The following is a 17,406-nucleotide window of genomic DNA, read 5'->3' on the forward strand; positions in this document are numbered from 1 at the left end:
ATACTTTATGATTTACTCGTCTTCAACTTCTTTATTTGCTAACATTATTTTTCTATCCAGGTGAAGGTTCTGCTTATATCGAGTCATTGATCACTCGCGACAACCGTCGCTTCGATGCTATTTGCGAACAGATCCAGCGAAAGGCTGAGAGATTGCATTTATCAAAGCAACGTTCGATGGAAGTAGTGGGTGATCTTGACGAGCTGCTGGACTGGTTCCACGAAACTGAACAGCAGTTGCGCGAAGCCGATCCTCCCAGTTCCGACCCAGAAGTCATTCGCGTTCAGCTCAAAGAACACAAAGTCATCGGTGATGAAATTTCCACCCAAAAGGGACGTGTACGAGACATTCTATCAGCAGCCCAAAAAGTACTTCGTGAATCACCTCAAACCGAAGATTCTGGTTTCATCAGAGAAAAGATGGAAGATCTTAAGGTTGGAACAAAACCACGGTTCAAATTTATGAATAAAATTTAATCAATTTCCAAACTCTTGTCGTGCAGGAAACAAGGGATCGCGTCTCGGAATTGAGTGCAGACCGTTTGAGCATCCTGGAACAAGCCCTGCCACTAGCAGAGCATTTCTATGAGGCTCATTCTGATCTTTCCAACTGGTTAGGAGAAATAGAAGAGGCGTTGGCCAATCTGGATGATCCAGCGATCCGCCCCGAACAGATTGTTCGTCAGCAAGAAGGCAACAAACTTCTAATGGCCGAAGTTGCCGAGCACAAACCTCTATTTGACAAACTGAATAAGACGGGAACAACTCTAGCCAAGCTGTGCATCGAGGAGGAAGGCGTCAAGGTCCACGACATCCTTGAATCGGACAACTCCAGGTACGCTGCTTTGCGATCGGGTCTACGAGAACGCCAACAGGCACTTGAGGAGGCCTTGCAAGAGACGAGTCAATTCTCTGACAAACTGGACGGCATGCTCGCCGCCTTGGCCAATGCTTTCGAACAAGTGAAATCTGCCGAACCCGTCTCTGCCCATCCTGATAAGATCCAGGAGCAGATGCAAGAGAATCAGTCTGTTGTCGAAGACTTGGAGAAGAGAGAATCGGCCTTTGAGGCAGTGAAACGAGCTGCTGATGAAGTGATTGTGAAAAATCCTTCAGATCCGGCCGTTAAAGACATCGAGGGCAAGCTGAAGAAATTGTCCAAGCTATGGGACACGGTTGTGTCTGCTACCGGAGAGCGCGGCAAATCTCTGGAAGAAGCTCTGGCCGTTGCCGAGCGCTTCTGGGAAGAATTGCAAGCTGTTATGACGGCTCTGAAGGAACTGCAGGAAACTTTGGTTACTCAAGAACCACCTGCCGTCGAGCCAGCTAAGATTCATCAGCAACAAGCCACCTTACAAGACATTAAGACCGATATTGAGCATACTAAGCCTGAAGTAGAACACTGCCGCCAAGTTGGTCAAGAGCTCATTAACTTGTGTGGAGAACCAGACAAGCCGGAAGTCAAGAAACACATTGAAGAGTTGGATTCTGCATGGGACAACATCACAGCATTGTATGCCAAACGAGAGGAGAACCTCATCGATGCCATGGAAAAAGCCATGGAATACCATGACACTCTCAACGTAAAATCGAATTTTTTTCAAATTTCACCATACATGAAAAATCATTGTTTCTCATTTTTATTGATTTTATTAGAGCCTAATTGAGTTCTTGGAGAAAGCGGAGAAAAAATTCCATGGTATGCGACCTCTCGGAACTGATATCGAGACTGTAAAAGAACAAATTGAGCAACTCAAGGCGTTCAAAGCTGAAGTTGATCCTCAAATGGTCAAAGTGGAAACACTTAATAGGTATATTTTGTTTTCCTTTTCTTTTTAGTTAACAGTGATTGTTGTTAGGGTGTAGACGTTTGGTGATTGGTATTTTAACTTGTCGATAAAAGAAATATGAAAAGATTAGTTTGTATGAGTAGCAATACGAGTATGATCTAAGATAATCAACAATTTATCACTGATCACATTTCCTGGTTTTGGTTCCCTCCTCAAATTGACCCCTCCCAGGAGTTTACACAGGCAAGTCATTTTCCCTCCCTAAGGAATGACGAGCATGCAACCGCTTTATAAAATAATTTCCGTCAAGAAGACCTGCTGCACGACTTAAGCAGCCGATACAAATTGACGCTTTGTTTTTATTCAACTTCTTGTTTTCTTTCGATGTTCCGTCGCTCTTTAGCTTTGACGCTGTCTCATTTCAGTGTTAGAAGAGAGAGTAATTTTTTCCGTTAAACTATTCTACAGGCAAGCTGCTGATCTCGCAGATCGTACTTCACCCGATCAGGCGGCCCGTTTGAAGGAGCCCTTAGCCAAAGTGAACAGGCGTTGGGAAGATCTTTTGCGCGGAGTTGTCGACAGACAACGTGAATTGGAGCACGCTCTGTTGCGTCTAGGACAGTTTCAACATGCTCTCAATGAACTGCTGGTTTGGATCCAACGAACCGACAGCACTCTGGATGAATTGAAACCCGTTTTTGGAGATCCGAGTGTCATTGAAGTTGAATTGGCTAAGTTGAAGGTGCTGATCAATGACATCCAGGCTCATCAAACCAGTGTTGACACGTTGAACGACGCTGGTCGGCAGTTGGTTGAAACTGACAAGGGCTCGGATGATTCCAACAAAACTCAACAACGTTTAGTGCTGCTCAATAAAAAGTGGGGTGATCTGGTTGAAAAGGCTTCCAACCGTCAAAAAGTAAGAGTTCACCTTATCGTTATTTTTGGCTTCACTTCAGTGTGTTTCATTTGTTCTCTATTTAATTTTATCAGGAACTGGAAGATGCCCTGCGGGAGGCTCAGCAATTCACTGCTGAAATTCAAGACCTGTTGTTGTGGCTCAACGATATTGATGGTGCTTTGTCCATGTCGAAACCGGTGGGTGGTCTACCCGAGACGGCATCGGACCAACTTCAGCGTTTTATGGAAGTCTACCACGAGCTGGAAAAGAACCGGCCGTTGGTCGAAAGCTGCCTACAACGCGGTGCTGATTACCTGAAGCGTTCAACCGATGGAGCCGCTTCCTCGTTGCAGCATAATCTGAGAACACTGAAGCAACGTTGGGACAACGTGATGAACCGAGCTAACGACAAGAAAATCAAGTTGGAGATCGCGCTCAAGGAGGCTACCGAGTTCCACGATGCCCTTCAAGCTTTCATTGACTGGCTGACTAACGCTGAGAAAACTTTGGGTGGCCTCAAACCTGCCTCACGTGTTATGGAGACCGTCCTCTCCCAAATTGAGGAGCACAAAACCTTCCAAAAAGACATTGCGGCTCAACGCGAGGTGATGCTCAGCTTGGACAAGAAGGGAACCCACCTGAAATACTTCAGCCAGAAGCAGGATGTTATCCTGATTAAGAATCTGCTCATCAGCGTTCAACACCGCTGGGAGCGTGTTCTGTCAAGAGCCGCCGAACGAACTAGGGCACTCGATCATGCGTACAAGGAGGCCAAGGAGTACCACGATTCGTGGCACGAACTATATTCATGGCTAGACGAAGCTGAAAAAGGTAACCCAAATCAAATTAGACCCGAATAGGATGTAATGCATCTTAATATTTATACTTCTTTAGGATTTGACGATGCTGTTCTGCAACTGGGAAAAGACCCCGAGAAAATCAAGCAGTTGTTGGCCAAACACAAGGAGTTTCAACGAACTCTTGGTGCTAAACAACCTACTTATGACGGCGTCGTGCGACTCGGTAAACTCGTCAAGGATCGTGCTCCGAAGACAGATGAGCCCACCTTGAAGCAGATGATGTCTGACCTGAAGGCCAAGTGGCAATCTGTTTGCAACAAGTCAGTTGATCGCCAGAGGAAGCTCGAAGAAGGATTGCTTTTCTCTGGGCAATTCAAGGACGCCATTCAGGTTTGTTTATTTCGCTTGGAAAAGTTCCAGTTTAGTTTGTTCATTTATTATTATTTGAATGACATTTGTAGGCGTTGGTCGACTGGCTGTGCAAAACGGATCCGGCTCAAATGATGGAAGGTCCCGTCCATGGAGATTTAGATACGGTGATGGCGCTGCGTGAACAGCACAAGAACTTTGAAGAAGAGCTTCATAGCCGATTAGCTCAGACCAAACAGGTCCGAAAAATGGCCGTGGATGTTATGTCAAATGCCAGTGAAGAGGACAGAGCAGCCATTCAAAAGCAAGTATCCGAATTGGATGTCACCTGGGAAAATGTTTCCAAAGCTTCAAACACCAGATCTGCTCGCCTGGATGATGCTTTAGCCCAAGCGGAAACTTTGCACAAAGCAGTCAACATGCTTCTAGAATGGCTCTCAGATGCTGAAATGAAACTACGATTCGCTGGCGCTCTACCCGATGAAGAACCAGAAACATTGCAACAGTTGGCAGACCATCATAAGTACATGCCTAATTATTACATTATTAATTTCATTGACAATTCTTTTATCGTTGAATGTTTGTTATTAGATTTTTGGAAGAGGTGATCAAGAAAGAGGCTGACAAAGACGATACCTTGGCATTGGCTCAAGACATCCTTGGCAAGGCCCATCCCGATGCTGTCTCTGTTATCCGTCATTGGATTACCATCATTCAATCTCGATGGGAAGAAGTCATGGCATGGGCTAACCAGGTAATATTAATCTTTTGCCTAATATGGAGTGCTCGGTTAGGAAAGCAATGTTGCCCCAATATTGTACCGATGTTGGCAATCGACCATACGCACATTAATGGAAAGATGAGGCAGAGCCGTTGTTGCAATGTTGTAGCGATATTAGATCCGCACGCGGCCCATAGATCCACGATACATACGGCATATATTAAATTTTTCATTTGCAGCCCAAAAAGCTAGGCCTATAAGTGCAATATGGCATGCTACCCGGGGTGTGTCTCTATTTTCATTCTTTTTTTTATTATTATTTGTAGCGTGAACACCGTCTTAACGAACACCTCCGCAATTTGCGTGAGATGGCCTCCATTCTGGAAGAGCTTCTGGCTTGGCTGTCCACTGCTGAGAAGACTCTGATTACTCTGGAAGCCGAAACCTTACCTGATGATCTACCTATCATCGAAGGTTTGATCAAGGATCACCAAGAATTTATGGAGGACATGGCTAAACGACAGCCCGAAGTGGATCGCGTGTGTAAAACCAAGCAACCACCTCGAAATAATCAGCCAGGCAAAATCGAGCGTAAACCATCTCGCAACAAGTCGACATCTTCGTAAGTTCTATTGCTGTCTAGCTAATCTAATCATTCTTCCTATTCCTCTTTTATGAATTTCATAATGTCATTCGATCGATTTTTCACAGAGTGCCTGATCGAGAATTCAGCCAGAGTCCGACCCGGGAATCATCACCGGAACACGATACTCCTGCGCGCCGTCCCAGGTTAATACAATCACTAGCCATTATCAGAACTAAAAATTCAGAATGTCTAATATTACTGCACGTTAACTTACTCGAAGAGTAGATAAAATCTAGTCAATTATTAAAAGAGTCTAATTCATAACTATTTAATGCACTAACGCAATGTTTTGGGATTTGATTTGTAATTCCACAGCCGTGTAACACCTGACCGAGAAAATTCGCTAATACCCCGTCTAGTCCGACCCAGGTCAGTTTTAACTACGTAATTGTTGTCTAACTATATGTTTAAGAAACTATAAGTGTCGAGCTTTTTGTGGGTATGTCGCCGCTACTGTGCCCCATGCTGATTAATTCGTGTTTGCTTGTTCACAGCTACAAACCGCAATCGCGAGAGTCGACTCCTGGACCACAACAACAAAGTCGAAAGCCAAGGTAAAGTTGCATCCCAACACACTTGTGTGTATCTGTCTCTTATTATTACAGTCGGTTAACGTCGATTATATCGCAAAATCACTTGGGGTTTCTAGAAATCTTTTATTTTCTGATACTTGTCTGTTAAATGCTACGAACGGCATTTTTTGTTCCGGCATGTCCTTAAGTTTAAAACGTCTTGCACATTATTGCACTTCTTTGGGAAATTCTTTTTTATTTTATTTTTTTTTTTTTCATTTTTTTTTTTTCATTTTTTTCCCCATTACAATGATTCATTTCGGTGCACTTCACTATGTATATCTAGTCAAGCGACTTCACCGAGTCCAGCACGAGATGGTTCTCCTTCACGTGACTATCCTAAACCTTGGATGGTTGGAGCAAGGTACTTTGCACTCGATTCTATTTCTCTTTTCGTTGATGCGGCTTTGTTGCTATGGCGCTGCTTGCTGCTGGAAGCCCCGCTGATCAGACAACACGTTGCATCCTTCCTTCCTTCCTTCTTCCTTCCTTCCATTTTCCTCAATCCATTTCCCGTTTTTCTTTTATTTTACCACTACTTCGTGAATGTGAAGTGGATTCCTTAAACCCTTTGATCCGCAGACATTCTCGCTCAACGTAATGCCGTTATACGCCTGCCATTTGTTTTATATTTGAAGCATGTCTTCGTTGCTTCCACTATCCTTGGTTCATCCTTGTTTACATCCTCACGCTTTACGTGTTTTATTTGTAGTCGTAGCAGCCCTGGCCGTGAAAAGACCCCAGATAACTACTGGCCACATATAGGTCCGCGCTTTGCTCCCTCTGTTACTCCAGTTACTGGAAACAGTCGCAAAGGAAGGTGGGAAATAAAATTTAGTTGCAATATCCTTAAATGTTGTACCAACACCTGACGTTGCCTTTTTTAGAATTATAATTGCGTTGACGTTACACAGTTTTGTTAGCAATTCGTTCGTTTGCCTGATTGTTCATTGTCATCTGTTTGTCTGGTAGCATTTTTAGTTATTCGATTCAATTCTATTAGAAATCGCCTTCTTGATTTAGGTTTGAAATTAGATTTCAGTTGATAATCAGATTTTTTTAGAGGAAGTCGTCTTATATTACCAAGAAGCTAATGCACTTTTTATTCAACCCATGTAGCAAGGTGAGCGTAGAAGTGTTGCCGCGCAATCCTCGCGCGCGCCAACTCTGGGATCGCTGGCGTAACGTATGGATGATGGCCTGGGACCGCCAGCGCCGTCTCCAAGACAAACTGAATTACTTGCAAGAGCTGGAGAAGGTCAAAAACTTCAGCTGGGACGACTGGAGACGCAGATTCATGAAATACATGAATAACAAGAAGTCACGAGTGACTGACCTGTTCCGCAAAATGGACAAGAATAATGAAGGATTTATTCCTCGCGAAGATTTTATCGATGGAATCATGAAGACCAAGTTCCCTACCAGCCGTATGGAGATGAATGCTGTGGCCAACATGTTTGACCGCAACAATGAAGGCTATATCGACTGGAAGGAATTTTTGGCCGCTTTGCGACCCGACTGGGAGGAGCGCCCAACTACCGAGGACGAAATCATTCACGATGAAGTGAAACGCGCAGTAAACCAATGTACATGTCGCAATCGGTTCAAGGTTCACCAGGTTGGCGAAGGACAGTATCGGGTAAGAAATTCAAATATTATCATGCTCTCAAAAGTTAAATGTAAATTTCAATCAAATTATATAATCCTGTTGTGCTAATTTTCTGTACAGTTCGGTGACAGCCAGAAACTTCGTCTGGTCCGCATTTTGCGCTCAACTGTTATGGTGCGTGTCGGCGGTGGCTGGGTGGCACTTGATGAATTCCTCGTCAAAAACGATCCTTGCCGTGGTAAGTGCCATACTTTGCTACATCTATTTCGTGTGACTACATGTAAATATTCACATTAAAAAACAAACCACCAAAAAGCCGGAAATTTTATGAGACATGTTATGATGGGGAAGTTCCCTGTTATTTTGTTCCTTGGGGTTGATTAAGTGTTTGCTAAACATCCAGTTAAGGACAACTGTGAGATATCGATTTCAATCAAGATCAAAGTAATTCATCGGTCAGCTGGATATTCATTGTATTTTTTTCTTCTTCTGTCCATCATCCATATCCCTAAATCAAACCATAAACCTCACACTACCCGTAAACCTGTAATTATTGTCCCATAAATCGTTTTTCCCCCTTTTTATTTTTACATATTATTTCGAAATTTGCGTTTGCCCGCTTTCCAATTATCGGTTTGACGGAACGCTATTTGCATGGTCGTAGTTGTTATCATTCCCCATCTCAGAGTAAGAACACCTGGCGAGCACGAGTTCTGGTGCCCTTTCTTTTGTAAGCATTCATCATTTCATCAACGACGTTTTCGACTGAAAATCTCACTCAATTTCATCTCGTTTGATTTGACGATTCCTTATTTCCGTTTGGCTCATTTCACCGTATTTTTTTTTTCTTTTTGTTGTTATTATTCGTTTTCGTTGAACAATTTTTTGTTTTTGTTGTTGGTATTTTATTATTTATTTTATTTGTTTGCTGCTTCGTTGGTTTTGCCGTTCTGTTGCCTTGGTTTTTGTTTCCTTACTTTGACGTTTTGCACGATCCTTCCAATAGCCAAAGGTAGGACCAACCTCGAGCTCCGCGAGCAGTTTATCCTGCCCGAAGGCGCTTCGCAGGGAATGACACCGTTCAAGCCCAGAGCGAGCCCCAACAGCTCCGTGTCTAGCCAGCCTGGAACCGGCCAAATGGTCGTCTCGCCCCTTCATGCACGATCACCCTCTCTTCCTACCGCAGGGCCCATCACCAAGGTCCGTTTGTTGCCTATTGCTACAAACTCTAATGGTCTTTTACTACTTAACTACTTCGTACTGCTCGTAAACCTTAAAAGTAAAAAAATTTGAATGGAGCAGACAGTATTGAAACAAACAAAAACAAAATTATCATTGGTATTGAGAAGACATTCAAATTTTCTTACTTGTAAACAGTATTACGTAACATCACCAAATATCAGTCGACTGCACGTATTTATTCTAGAATGCAGGTAGTGTACATGTATTATTCACGCTTAGTGACTCAATCTAGTAACATGGAACTTGTTAATAACTTGTTGAGTTTGCATGGCAAAGCGCTTGCCTTGCTGTGCCGACGTCAAAGGTAAGGCTTCTAACGCTTCTTTGTATTTTGACATCCCTAACCCGATATCCCAGTCTCATTACCTCTCATTCCCTCGTGATCCCAACATCAAACCCAACCAAAAGTTCCTCACTCTATCGTCTGTTCTCGGTCCAGGGCATTCTGCATAACTTGGGGCGGAAAGTACTAATGTCTTAATTGCGTAACTTTGTTGTCACAGCGCAGGATATCTTAAGGGAATTGGCCCCACTTTTCGATCAAATCCGGCGTCAGAAAGAGATGCCTTGTTCATATCCTCTTACCATGGCAGGTCGAAGGTCGACTGTCACACCCCCATGCTATTTGGTAAAAATCGTTTCAAAGAGTGTAGAGAATGAGATCGTCGACTAACAAGCTGTAGGATTGGCAAAGCAGATTAGATTGCTTTCAATTTCGCTCCATTTTGTCTTCTTATTACTACTAATAATACCCTCTTTCGCGCCCTTTCTTTCTCTCTCTCTCTCAGACTGGTATATTGTAATCCAACGAAAGTGAGGATTGTAAATTAAACTCCGAAGCTTTTTTAACAGCACGTATCATTGCTTTCATAAAATAACTTCACTGTAGTCCCATTTTCGCTCTCTTTCTCTTTTTCTTCTACCGCGAAGGCTTGTACCAGAAGCCGAGTTTGTACCACGAAATGGAGTTAGCTGTGCGTCGCCTGGTAAGTGCCCGTTTCCTTTTCGTCTCTTCCATCTCTTTCTTTTGCTCTAGCATCGTCTTGTGTAATAGAGCGTACGTATTTCTTCGCTAGTTACACTCGAAGGTAAGTGAGAATTGATTTTGGCATTCTTCGATGTACCCGCATGTTATGTTGCCTAAGCCTCCGACGAAGAGTAGCCATAACAACTAGGTGTTTCAATCCGAACAGGTCCGCGAGAGGACGGTACGCAGTTCACCAATGCGCCCATCGTTCTCTGCTGGAACACCAGACAGCTCCGTCAGCGAAAGCGATGGCTCGTTCCACTTGCACGGTGGCCGCAAGGCCTCCGCTCCTCCGAGGACAATGACGTCTGGAGGTAATTCTGCTAATTGATTTTACTTAAGTATATAGTACGTAACCAAGAGAAATGCTTTATCTCGTTTAGGCGGAAGTCATTCTGGAAGTCGGCCCGCTAGCCGCAATGCGGATTCAAAACACGGATCCATTCAATCTCTCGACAGTTACGGTACGATTATATCCAATTCTGCTGGTGTCAGCACGATAAATTGTTTTAACTAACGTTTGCCTGTGTAGACGGTGGATACGCGCAAAAAACACCCACAGGGATCCGCCGTACTCCTAGTTTCCAACGTCCGGATTCTGCTGCTCGCCATCAACCAGGCTCATCCAGCACTTTGCCTCGCAAGAGATCGACTATTCCGTCACCAGTGGAAACGCGCGCTCGTCATCCAAGCTCATCAAGCGCATCGGGCATGTCGCCCAGTCCATCTGGGGGTCTCAATGGAGGTGCCATCAGCGCTGCCAGCCGGTAAGATTCAATCGTGAAACGAACTTAAACTAAAACCAATCATCGTAACAATCACCCGTAACGTGGAATAACACAAATTACGTGAGCCACTATAATGGTTCTTGAAAATCACTTGTGTGATTGTAATAGGGTGCAGGATTTAAAAAAAAAAATGTTGCAATCAATAACTCAAAATAAACTTAACATATATAGATCAAGGATATTACGAACTGCGTCCGCCTCGAATATCCCTGTATTAACGTCAACGCCGTCTAGGTAATGGGTCAAATAAAAAAAACTTTATCGAGTCGTAAATTAGTTTGACAAGTATTGTTGTTGCTTCCTGCTTATTCTCAAAAACTTTCCACTTTCTTATCAACGGTGTCGGGCACAATTTTTTTTCTCATCCTCTTCAAGCTCTCGCATCACAATCTATTAATTAAAAGTTAATGTACCTATCGCAAAGTATCGATAGTCAGTTTAACTATTGTAATATTGTCTATAACTTCTTAACTTGTGACATAACTTTGGTGATGGTTGTCTGTCCTAATTGGTATCATTCCTCTTTTCTTTTCTTCATGCCTTTTCCTATCAAGATCGAGGATTCCAATTTATGTGGGAGTTGACAGTGAAGATGGGACTAGGTAATTCTTCGTGTGACTTCATGTATTTCTTACTACTAACAATCTTCATTCTTGATTCGTTTAAACTATCCGTTTTATCTGTATCTGCCAGCTATTGTATTTTATCGTTAAAAGCTTTTGCAGCATAACGCGCAATCCCTCTTTTTTTTTTTCGAAACGCTAATTGATGCCTTTAAACAACAGAGCTCGCCATTCGATCACGGCTAGTCATCGATCCTCGCTATCTACTAGCCGGCCAGTGTAAGCCTTTGATAAATAACTAAAGCAACGTCAAATCATGCCAGCTTTCTTTTTTGTTTAAATATTAATAATATGTAACAATTAAAAGTTTAAATTGTAACAAAATTTCTCTTGTAAATTTGCTTTTTAAATTTATACTCATTAATTGACTAGAAAAAAAAAACAGTAGAAAGTAGAAATAACCTCTGGAAATAACCAAACTTGTATATTTTTAGTAATGTAATTTATTTGCAATCAAGTATCTCACAGATATTGTAAACTAAAGTAGTTAGTTGAAACAAGTAAACACTAGCTAAATAATTCTACTGTAATTTTCACGTCTATTTATGGTGTAAGGGTAAATTCTTCATTGTCGTGTTCTTATAATCTAACTCAGGTCTCGGACCCCTTCCACGTCAAACATTCCTGTATTAACAACCCCCTCTCAAAGGTATTTAGCGGTCAACACCAGGAAGACCAATTCAAATCAACATTTCTTTTTCTGGATGTAGCCAACTTTTTAACCTGATTATGTCTTCTCAAATTAGGGGTCGCACTGCCTCTGGTTCGAGTGGTACCGGCATTCCGGGCACTCCCGGAACGATGAGACGAGAAGGAACCTCTGACTCGATGTCTGGCATAGCACGCAAAGTAACCAGCACTGGTATCCGCAAACCTTCCGGCACGCCTACATCTCGACCCAGCCCCAAGTAAACTTGAAAGGATAAACGTGAAGATCCGTCCAGTGGTAAAATCCAACCAATCGGGAGATTTCAGTTGAATTCCAGCTAATAATTTGAAATACTTGGGATTTTTGTTACTGCAAAGGAAGAGCATCTCTGTTTGTTCGATTTTTATTATTTTTTGTTTTGTTTTTCGTCTTGTTCATTTTTTTTTTATGTTGACATTAATCCGTTCCCTGCCACTTTCTTCCGCCGAAGTTATGTTAGCGCTTTCGTTCGCAGTTGGATTTACTACTTCTCACTAACTCTGTTTTAAAAAATCTTAAAATCCCATCTTAAAAACGCCCCGCAATGTTACTCGCGAATTTATATAGCAATGATAACTAGAAACAGGGCAAATTCGTGACTTTATGGTTCGCCTAAAAAAAAAAACGACGGAGCGCGACGCTCATCCGCTGATTTACGTTTAAGGAATGCGTCGAACGGAGGAAATTGACGGTTCGGGGGTAAATTTGAGCACAATTCTACATCTTTTGTGTTCACGATTCGGACAATTTTTTTCCGTTTTACGCTATTCTTTTTGTCGCTTTTGATGAGATAAAGTTTATGGTCGCAATTTTTTTAATAGCAATTTCTCCGAAAGAATGTACATAACGTGCTCTCTCGATAAATTTTACACTCTGAAGCACGGTGTTGGGGTTGACGATGTAAAATGCTATAGAAAGAGGGTATAACACGATGGCTAACCTCGAAATATCATATTAATGAAAATCCATTCAGTTAGTTTTATGCTGTCATCTTATGTCCAGTTTTTGCAAAATTATAGTGATAATAAATTAACCCTGTGGCTTATAATTGTATTTTCATTTCACGTATTTAATTGTGTCCGGTCATTGTAATTTAGCCGTCTTTGCCGTTTTTTTTTCTGCCTTGTCGGCAACCGCAGTAAATTATATTCATGAACGCAATATGACGTTCTAGGATTAGTTTTAGTGGAGCAAGCGTGAATCTAAATTTAGTTTCGGATTTTCTATGAACTATAATGGAAGCAGTTGAAAAAAATATTTCTAGACTGTTATAAGTTATTATGCAACCTTTTAAAATTTTTTGATGAATATAGCAACCAGAAAAATGTCGTATATTTCACGTCTGTCTCTTCAGTAGAAAACGGCAGCAGAAGAACCAAGGAGGAGATAATATGCCCAGATATGCACTTAATTATTATTATTATTTTTATTAAAAATATCCGACAATAGAAAATTAAAATAATTAAAAAAATTATTGGAGTTCTAACTATTGTCGTGTAGGTGAGTTCTACTGTCAGGAATTGGAGTTCTATTGTCGGGTACTCGGGTATTTTAAATAATATTTAAAAAAAGGAGTTCTTATGTCTTTGGAGTTCTACTTTCGTTGGAGTTCTATTGTCGATGTCGATTGAGTAGGTTAGTTCTATTCCTATTTAGGAATTTGAGTTCTTCTGTCATTGGAGTTCTACTGTCAGCAACCCTTGTTAACTGACCGCTAGATGCCACTGTCTTCAGTTGATTTTGTCATGATGTACAGACTGCATCATGAAACATGGCGAAACAAATTGTCGCTAATTTGCTTTGTATCTTAATTTTCTGTGAACTTTGTTCGTGTAGGTTTATCTTGACCTAGTTTCCTTATTTTTGTATATTACATCCATTTCTTCAAATTCTAGAAAGTCAGTCCGTCATTCCAACAAGTTGACTTAGTGCTCAGTCAATTTCCATCCATTAGATCCTTATGCTGTCAAAAGCCTGAAACTCATATTTGAAGCCTACATACAGTGGAATTAGACAAAAGTTCTTGCGCATGGACCATAGGATCTTTTCTGAATCTTGCAAGTGTAACCTGTGTCAGAATGTTTGTCAAGTGTACGACTGTTTCTACAGCCGTTCAGAAGGCAACCCAGCTGAGAGATAGGTAGAGTTTTATTTTTCATAGATAAATTTGTGTAAATTTGTAAATATTTTGGATAATTTTCCTTATCCTATTGCTACTTAGAGTTCCAGTTTCAGAGAATGTACATGAAGAGTGTGTAGTGTATTTAGTACATTTACCAGATCTGCTTGATGAAAGTCAAATACCTTACTGAATTCGTCACCCAAATGGCCAAATGATAAAGGTAAACATCATTATCACCTTTACCATGCTACTATGAGTTAATTTTGTTTAAGCTTCCTTTTAATTCCCAACTCGTTTTTACAGAACTATTTGTGACGTCCCCTGAGATCGCGAGTCGGCCGCCAGTTTCAATCTACAACGCAGTTTTCTTCATGGAATCGTGAGGTCCTGGCACGGAGATCCTTGAGCCAACGCTGGCTTTTGTCCATGACAGAAGAGGGACTTCCACCAACGTTCGGATCCTTATCTTCACGATCTACGCTCATCTAGCTTCACTTCTTCTTAACACAATTTGTTTTACTTCACTGGCGACTTGGCGAGTTTCTGGACCACTTCATGATCGCTTCCGTCCGCTGTTACACTCCTGTAATCATTCACCACGGGATTATGCCCAGGTACCCAATAATTGGCTTATTTTCGTAGGTTATCTACCAATAGTTTAGTTGCGTTAGACTCTGTCTGTGTAATAGTTTCCAAAATCAGGCCCTTCTTACGCTCAAACGAAGTTTTACGTTTCTTTTTTCTAACGCTAGACGGCTTTTTGATAATTTGCAGCTGTCAAAACAGTCAGTTTCAGTTACTTTGCACATCTCTTTGAACATTTATTGGCAGTTATTTTGTTGAAATATTTAGTGATAACTGACGATTACTATTCCAGCAACAAAGATCACTTGTTAAATTTTCGATAATTGCTTTTTTTTCTACTTCCGATTTTCTCATTTCTGTCAGTAGTTTAGTAAATATTCATTCGAGGCACAAAAGAACCACATATTCGTGATCCTCGTGAAATTTGTGGTAAAGTTCATGTTTTTATTTGTCCGTACGCGTACTTCCGGTTTTGAAAATTTTCCTGAACTATAGTTCAGGAAAATTCTCGATTTTGGCCAAATTTTAGATTTCGTTTAAATCACATCTAATCGACCCCAAATTTCATGGAGATCACGAATATGTGGTTTAATTTGACGACAGCTCAATGGTTGAGGCGCTGTGGTTACTTCCGGTTTACTTCCGGAATTTTTTTAAAAGACTAGCAAGTGAGCTTTGTTATGTGTAGAGTTCTCAATATTGTTAGGTAGATTTTAAGCAATTTAAAGCGCGCCTTTGAAGTTTTGAGCAAAAAAAACAGATCAATTAACCTATAAGTATTACGTGACTATTATGTAACTTTTATTGGCATGTCACTTAATAAGAATTGTTTTGTCTTTATTCAGGTGATGCAGAGGAGACGTCGAGAAGATGGATTTCCTCATCTTTAACAGTCGTCACCGGTCTCCGTCGCATGTTGCCCGTGCTCCTGGTGCGAACGAAACTCGTTATCAACGTGGATCATCGTATTGTTGGTATTATTTCGTTTGTGTTAGTGTTAGTTAACCCGTTGTCTGCCACGCCTTTGTTCTCCCCTGCACGGGCCGTGCTGTTCGGTCTCGTGGTTTACAAGCCGCGGGGTCGGAGAGTCGCCAAGCCCAAAATTTGCCGCAAGGCAAGCCTGTTATAAGGCAATGCACCTTAGTCCCCCCTTGTCAGCACGGACTTGTCAGCAATGGCAAGTCCCACTTGGTCATGGATCCTTCAGACGTGGCACGTAGAGTAGTAGAGTACAACCTACGGGTTGTATGGCGTGGCAGCCAACGGGTTAACTTAAGTGTATGTATGTATGTATATGACTGTAAAATGTGGTGGAATTGTGGGTGGAGGTGGGACAATATAACACAATTCTTTTTATAAGTTTTTTGTTCATTGTGTCTTAATTTATACCAAGTTTTGTTTAGGAATTCTTTCAACTTCTAAGTCTTTTATTATACAAAGATCAGCCAATTGCCTTTTACTTATAAGATTTGCAAAAATCAACAGTCACAAGTTTCTTTCGTAACTTACCCTTGAAACTTCATCGTCTAACCACTAAAACAAATCCGTATGCAGAACGACTAGGCAGTAATCACTTCCAAAACATAACAGACATATCACAACGTAGGATACTGACCTTGAAGAAGTCTCACCAATAGACACCTGCCGCAACGTTGACAGGTTTGAAGTTTACCAAGTTTTACAAAAGAGTTACCGGCATTAGAAATTTTATTTTCTCAATCAAGATAAACAATTAATTCCCAATGACCAATAACCATGAAGGCAACCGACATATCTAAATAAAATCAAATAGAAATTTCGGATCTAGCATTTAGGAATTTCCATGTAGTAAGTTGCGGAAGCGTTTGTGGTGTAATGTTCGGCTTCCTTAATGGTGTGGTAACTCAGCACAGAGTAAACTTCGTAGCTTCGATGTAGTAGGTGGTAGCAGCGTAAGAAGTGGTGTAATACTCAGTTGCCTTGGTGGTAAAGTACCTGGGAGAAGCGCAGGTTGTAGTATAGAAACAGCATCGGTTTAGCATTCCGGTTCAACGTAGTACTCCGCTGCCTTGGAGGTGTAGTACTCCGCTGCCTTGGTGGTGTAACTCGGGGCAGAGTTATTTTTTGGGGCTTCGGTGTAGTAGTTCAGGACATCATAAGTTGTGGTGTACTACTCTGGGGCCAACTACACTAGCGGTTGACCCCAACCAATAACAGCAGCACGACGCCATATTTAACTAGACGGAAAAAAATTTGAACAATTTTGAAAATCTTCAATAATAACAGGTATATTAACAAACAGAAAAAAAATAGTAATATAAAACTCCATGTAAAAACAGAATATTTACCATTTGGTTGTAATACTCGGTGGCTTGGTGTAGTAAACAGGACCCTCAGTTTTGTAGTAGCTTGGAGCAGAGTAATACTTGGGTTCCTCAGTGTAGTAAACTGGGGGCAGTGTACGTGGTTGTGTAATGTGGCCTCTTCGGTGTAGTAGTTGGGAACTTTGTCATAGTATCTAGGTGTAGCGTAGGTTGTGGTGTAGTAAATTGGAGCCTCGGTGTAGTATTTCAGTTCAACGTAGTACGAAGGAGCAACTGCTGTGTTGTAAGTCTGGGCTACATAGTACTTATATTCCTCAGTTGTGGTTGTGCACTTCGGGGCAGAGTAATACTTGTGCGGTTCGGTGTAGTACTCGACCGCTTTGGCATTGAAATAAGCTGGAGCCTCGGTGTAGTAGGCTGGGACAGTATACTCGGTGGTGTAGTACTCAAGAGCTTCGGTGATGTAACTCGGGGCAGCATAATTTGTCGCGTAACTCTTGAGCCTTGGTGGTGTAGCACTTGGGGGCCTCGGCGTAGTAAGTAGATGTTGCGTATGTTGACTTCGTTGCGTAGTAATGCGGAGGCGTGGTGCTTCTTTCGTTGCTGTTGCTTGGTTCCCAC

The 17,406-nt window shown here is 41.7% G+C and overlaps 1 protein-coding gene and 1 long non-coding RNA gene across 6 annotated transcripts in view; both read left to right on the top strand.

Annotated features, from left to right (window-relative positions):
• The window catches only part of LOC124326964 (microtubule-actin cross-linking factor 1-like), a 67,294-nt gene extending 54,471 nt beyond the window's left edge, over positions 1 to 12,823 (top strand). For all 5 annotated transcript variants that reach the window (XM_046785681.1, XM_046785684.1, XM_046785685.1 and 2 more), the window contains 26 exons: positions 61 to 434; positions 503 to 1,582; positions 1,656 to 1,810; positions 2,021 to 2,032; positions 2,258 to 2,708; positions 2,783 to 3,521; positions 3,585 to 3,880; positions 3,952 to 4,382; positions 4,451 to 4,613; positions 4,907 to 5,202; positions 5,292 to 5,369; positions 5,542 to 5,595; positions 5,721 to 5,780; positions 6,085 to 6,162; positions 6,511 to 6,618; positions 6,918 to 7,437; positions 7,528 to 7,645; positions 8,414 to 8,607; positions 9,843 to 9,990; positions 10,060 to 10,140; positions 10,209 to 10,443; positions 10,636 to 10,698; positions 11,019 to 11,066; positions 11,250 to 11,306; positions 11,683 to 11,736; positions 11,834 to 12,823. In XM_046785681.1, coding sequence (XP_046641637.1) covers positions 61 to 434; positions 503 to 1,582; positions 1,656 to 1,810; positions 2,021 to 2,032; positions 2,258 to 2,708; positions 2,783 to 3,521; positions 3,585 to 3,880; positions 3,952 to 4,382; positions 4,451 to 4,613; positions 4,907 to 5,202; positions 5,292 to 5,369; positions 5,542 to 5,595; positions 5,721 to 5,780; positions 6,085 to 6,162; positions 6,511 to 6,618; positions 6,918 to 7,437; positions 7,528 to 7,645; positions 8,414 to 8,607; positions 9,843 to 9,990; positions 10,060 to 10,140; positions 10,209 to 10,443; positions 10,636 to 10,698; positions 11,019 to 11,066; positions 11,250 to 11,306; positions 11,683 to 11,736; positions 11,834 to 11,999 — 6,059 coding nt within the window. In that variant the 3' untranslated portion in view covers positions 12,000 to 12,823. The remainder of the gene's footprint in view (positions 1 to 60; positions 435 to 502; positions 1,583 to 1,655; positions 1,811 to 2,020; positions 2,033 to 2,257; positions 2,709 to 2,782; positions 3,522 to 3,584; positions 3,881 to 3,951; positions 4,383 to 4,450; positions 4,614 to 4,906; positions 5,203 to 5,291; positions 5,370 to 5,541; positions 5,596 to 5,720; positions 5,781 to 6,084; positions 6,163 to 6,510; positions 6,619 to 6,917; positions 7,438 to 7,527; positions 7,646 to 8,413; positions 8,608 to 9,842; positions 9,991 to 10,059; positions 10,141 to 10,208; positions 10,444 to 10,635; positions 10,699 to 11,018; positions 11,067 to 11,249; positions 11,307 to 11,682; positions 11,737 to 11,833) is intronic.
• A 567-nt stretch (positions 12,824 to 13,390) lies between these two features.
• Positions 13,391 to 15,741, top strand: LOC124327397. Its single transcript, XR_006916092.1, has 5 exons — positions 13,391 to 13,607; positions 13,671 to 13,915; positions 13,997 to 14,117; positions 14,201 to 14,511; positions 15,328 to 15,741. It is a non-coding gene; the product is annotated as an uncharacterized LOC124327397 (long non-coding RNA).
• The last annotated feature ends 1,665 nt before the right edge of the window (positions 15,742 to 17,406 follow it).

Source organism: Daphnia pulicaria, chromosome 2 (genome assembly GCF_021234035.1).
Source record: "Daphnia pulicaria isolate SC F1-1A chromosome 2, SC_F0-13Bv2, whole genome shotgun sequence".
In the NCBI taxonomy this organism is placed as follows: Eukaryota; Metazoa; Arthropoda; class Branchiopoda; order Diplostraca; family Daphniidae; genus Daphnia; species Daphnia pulicaria.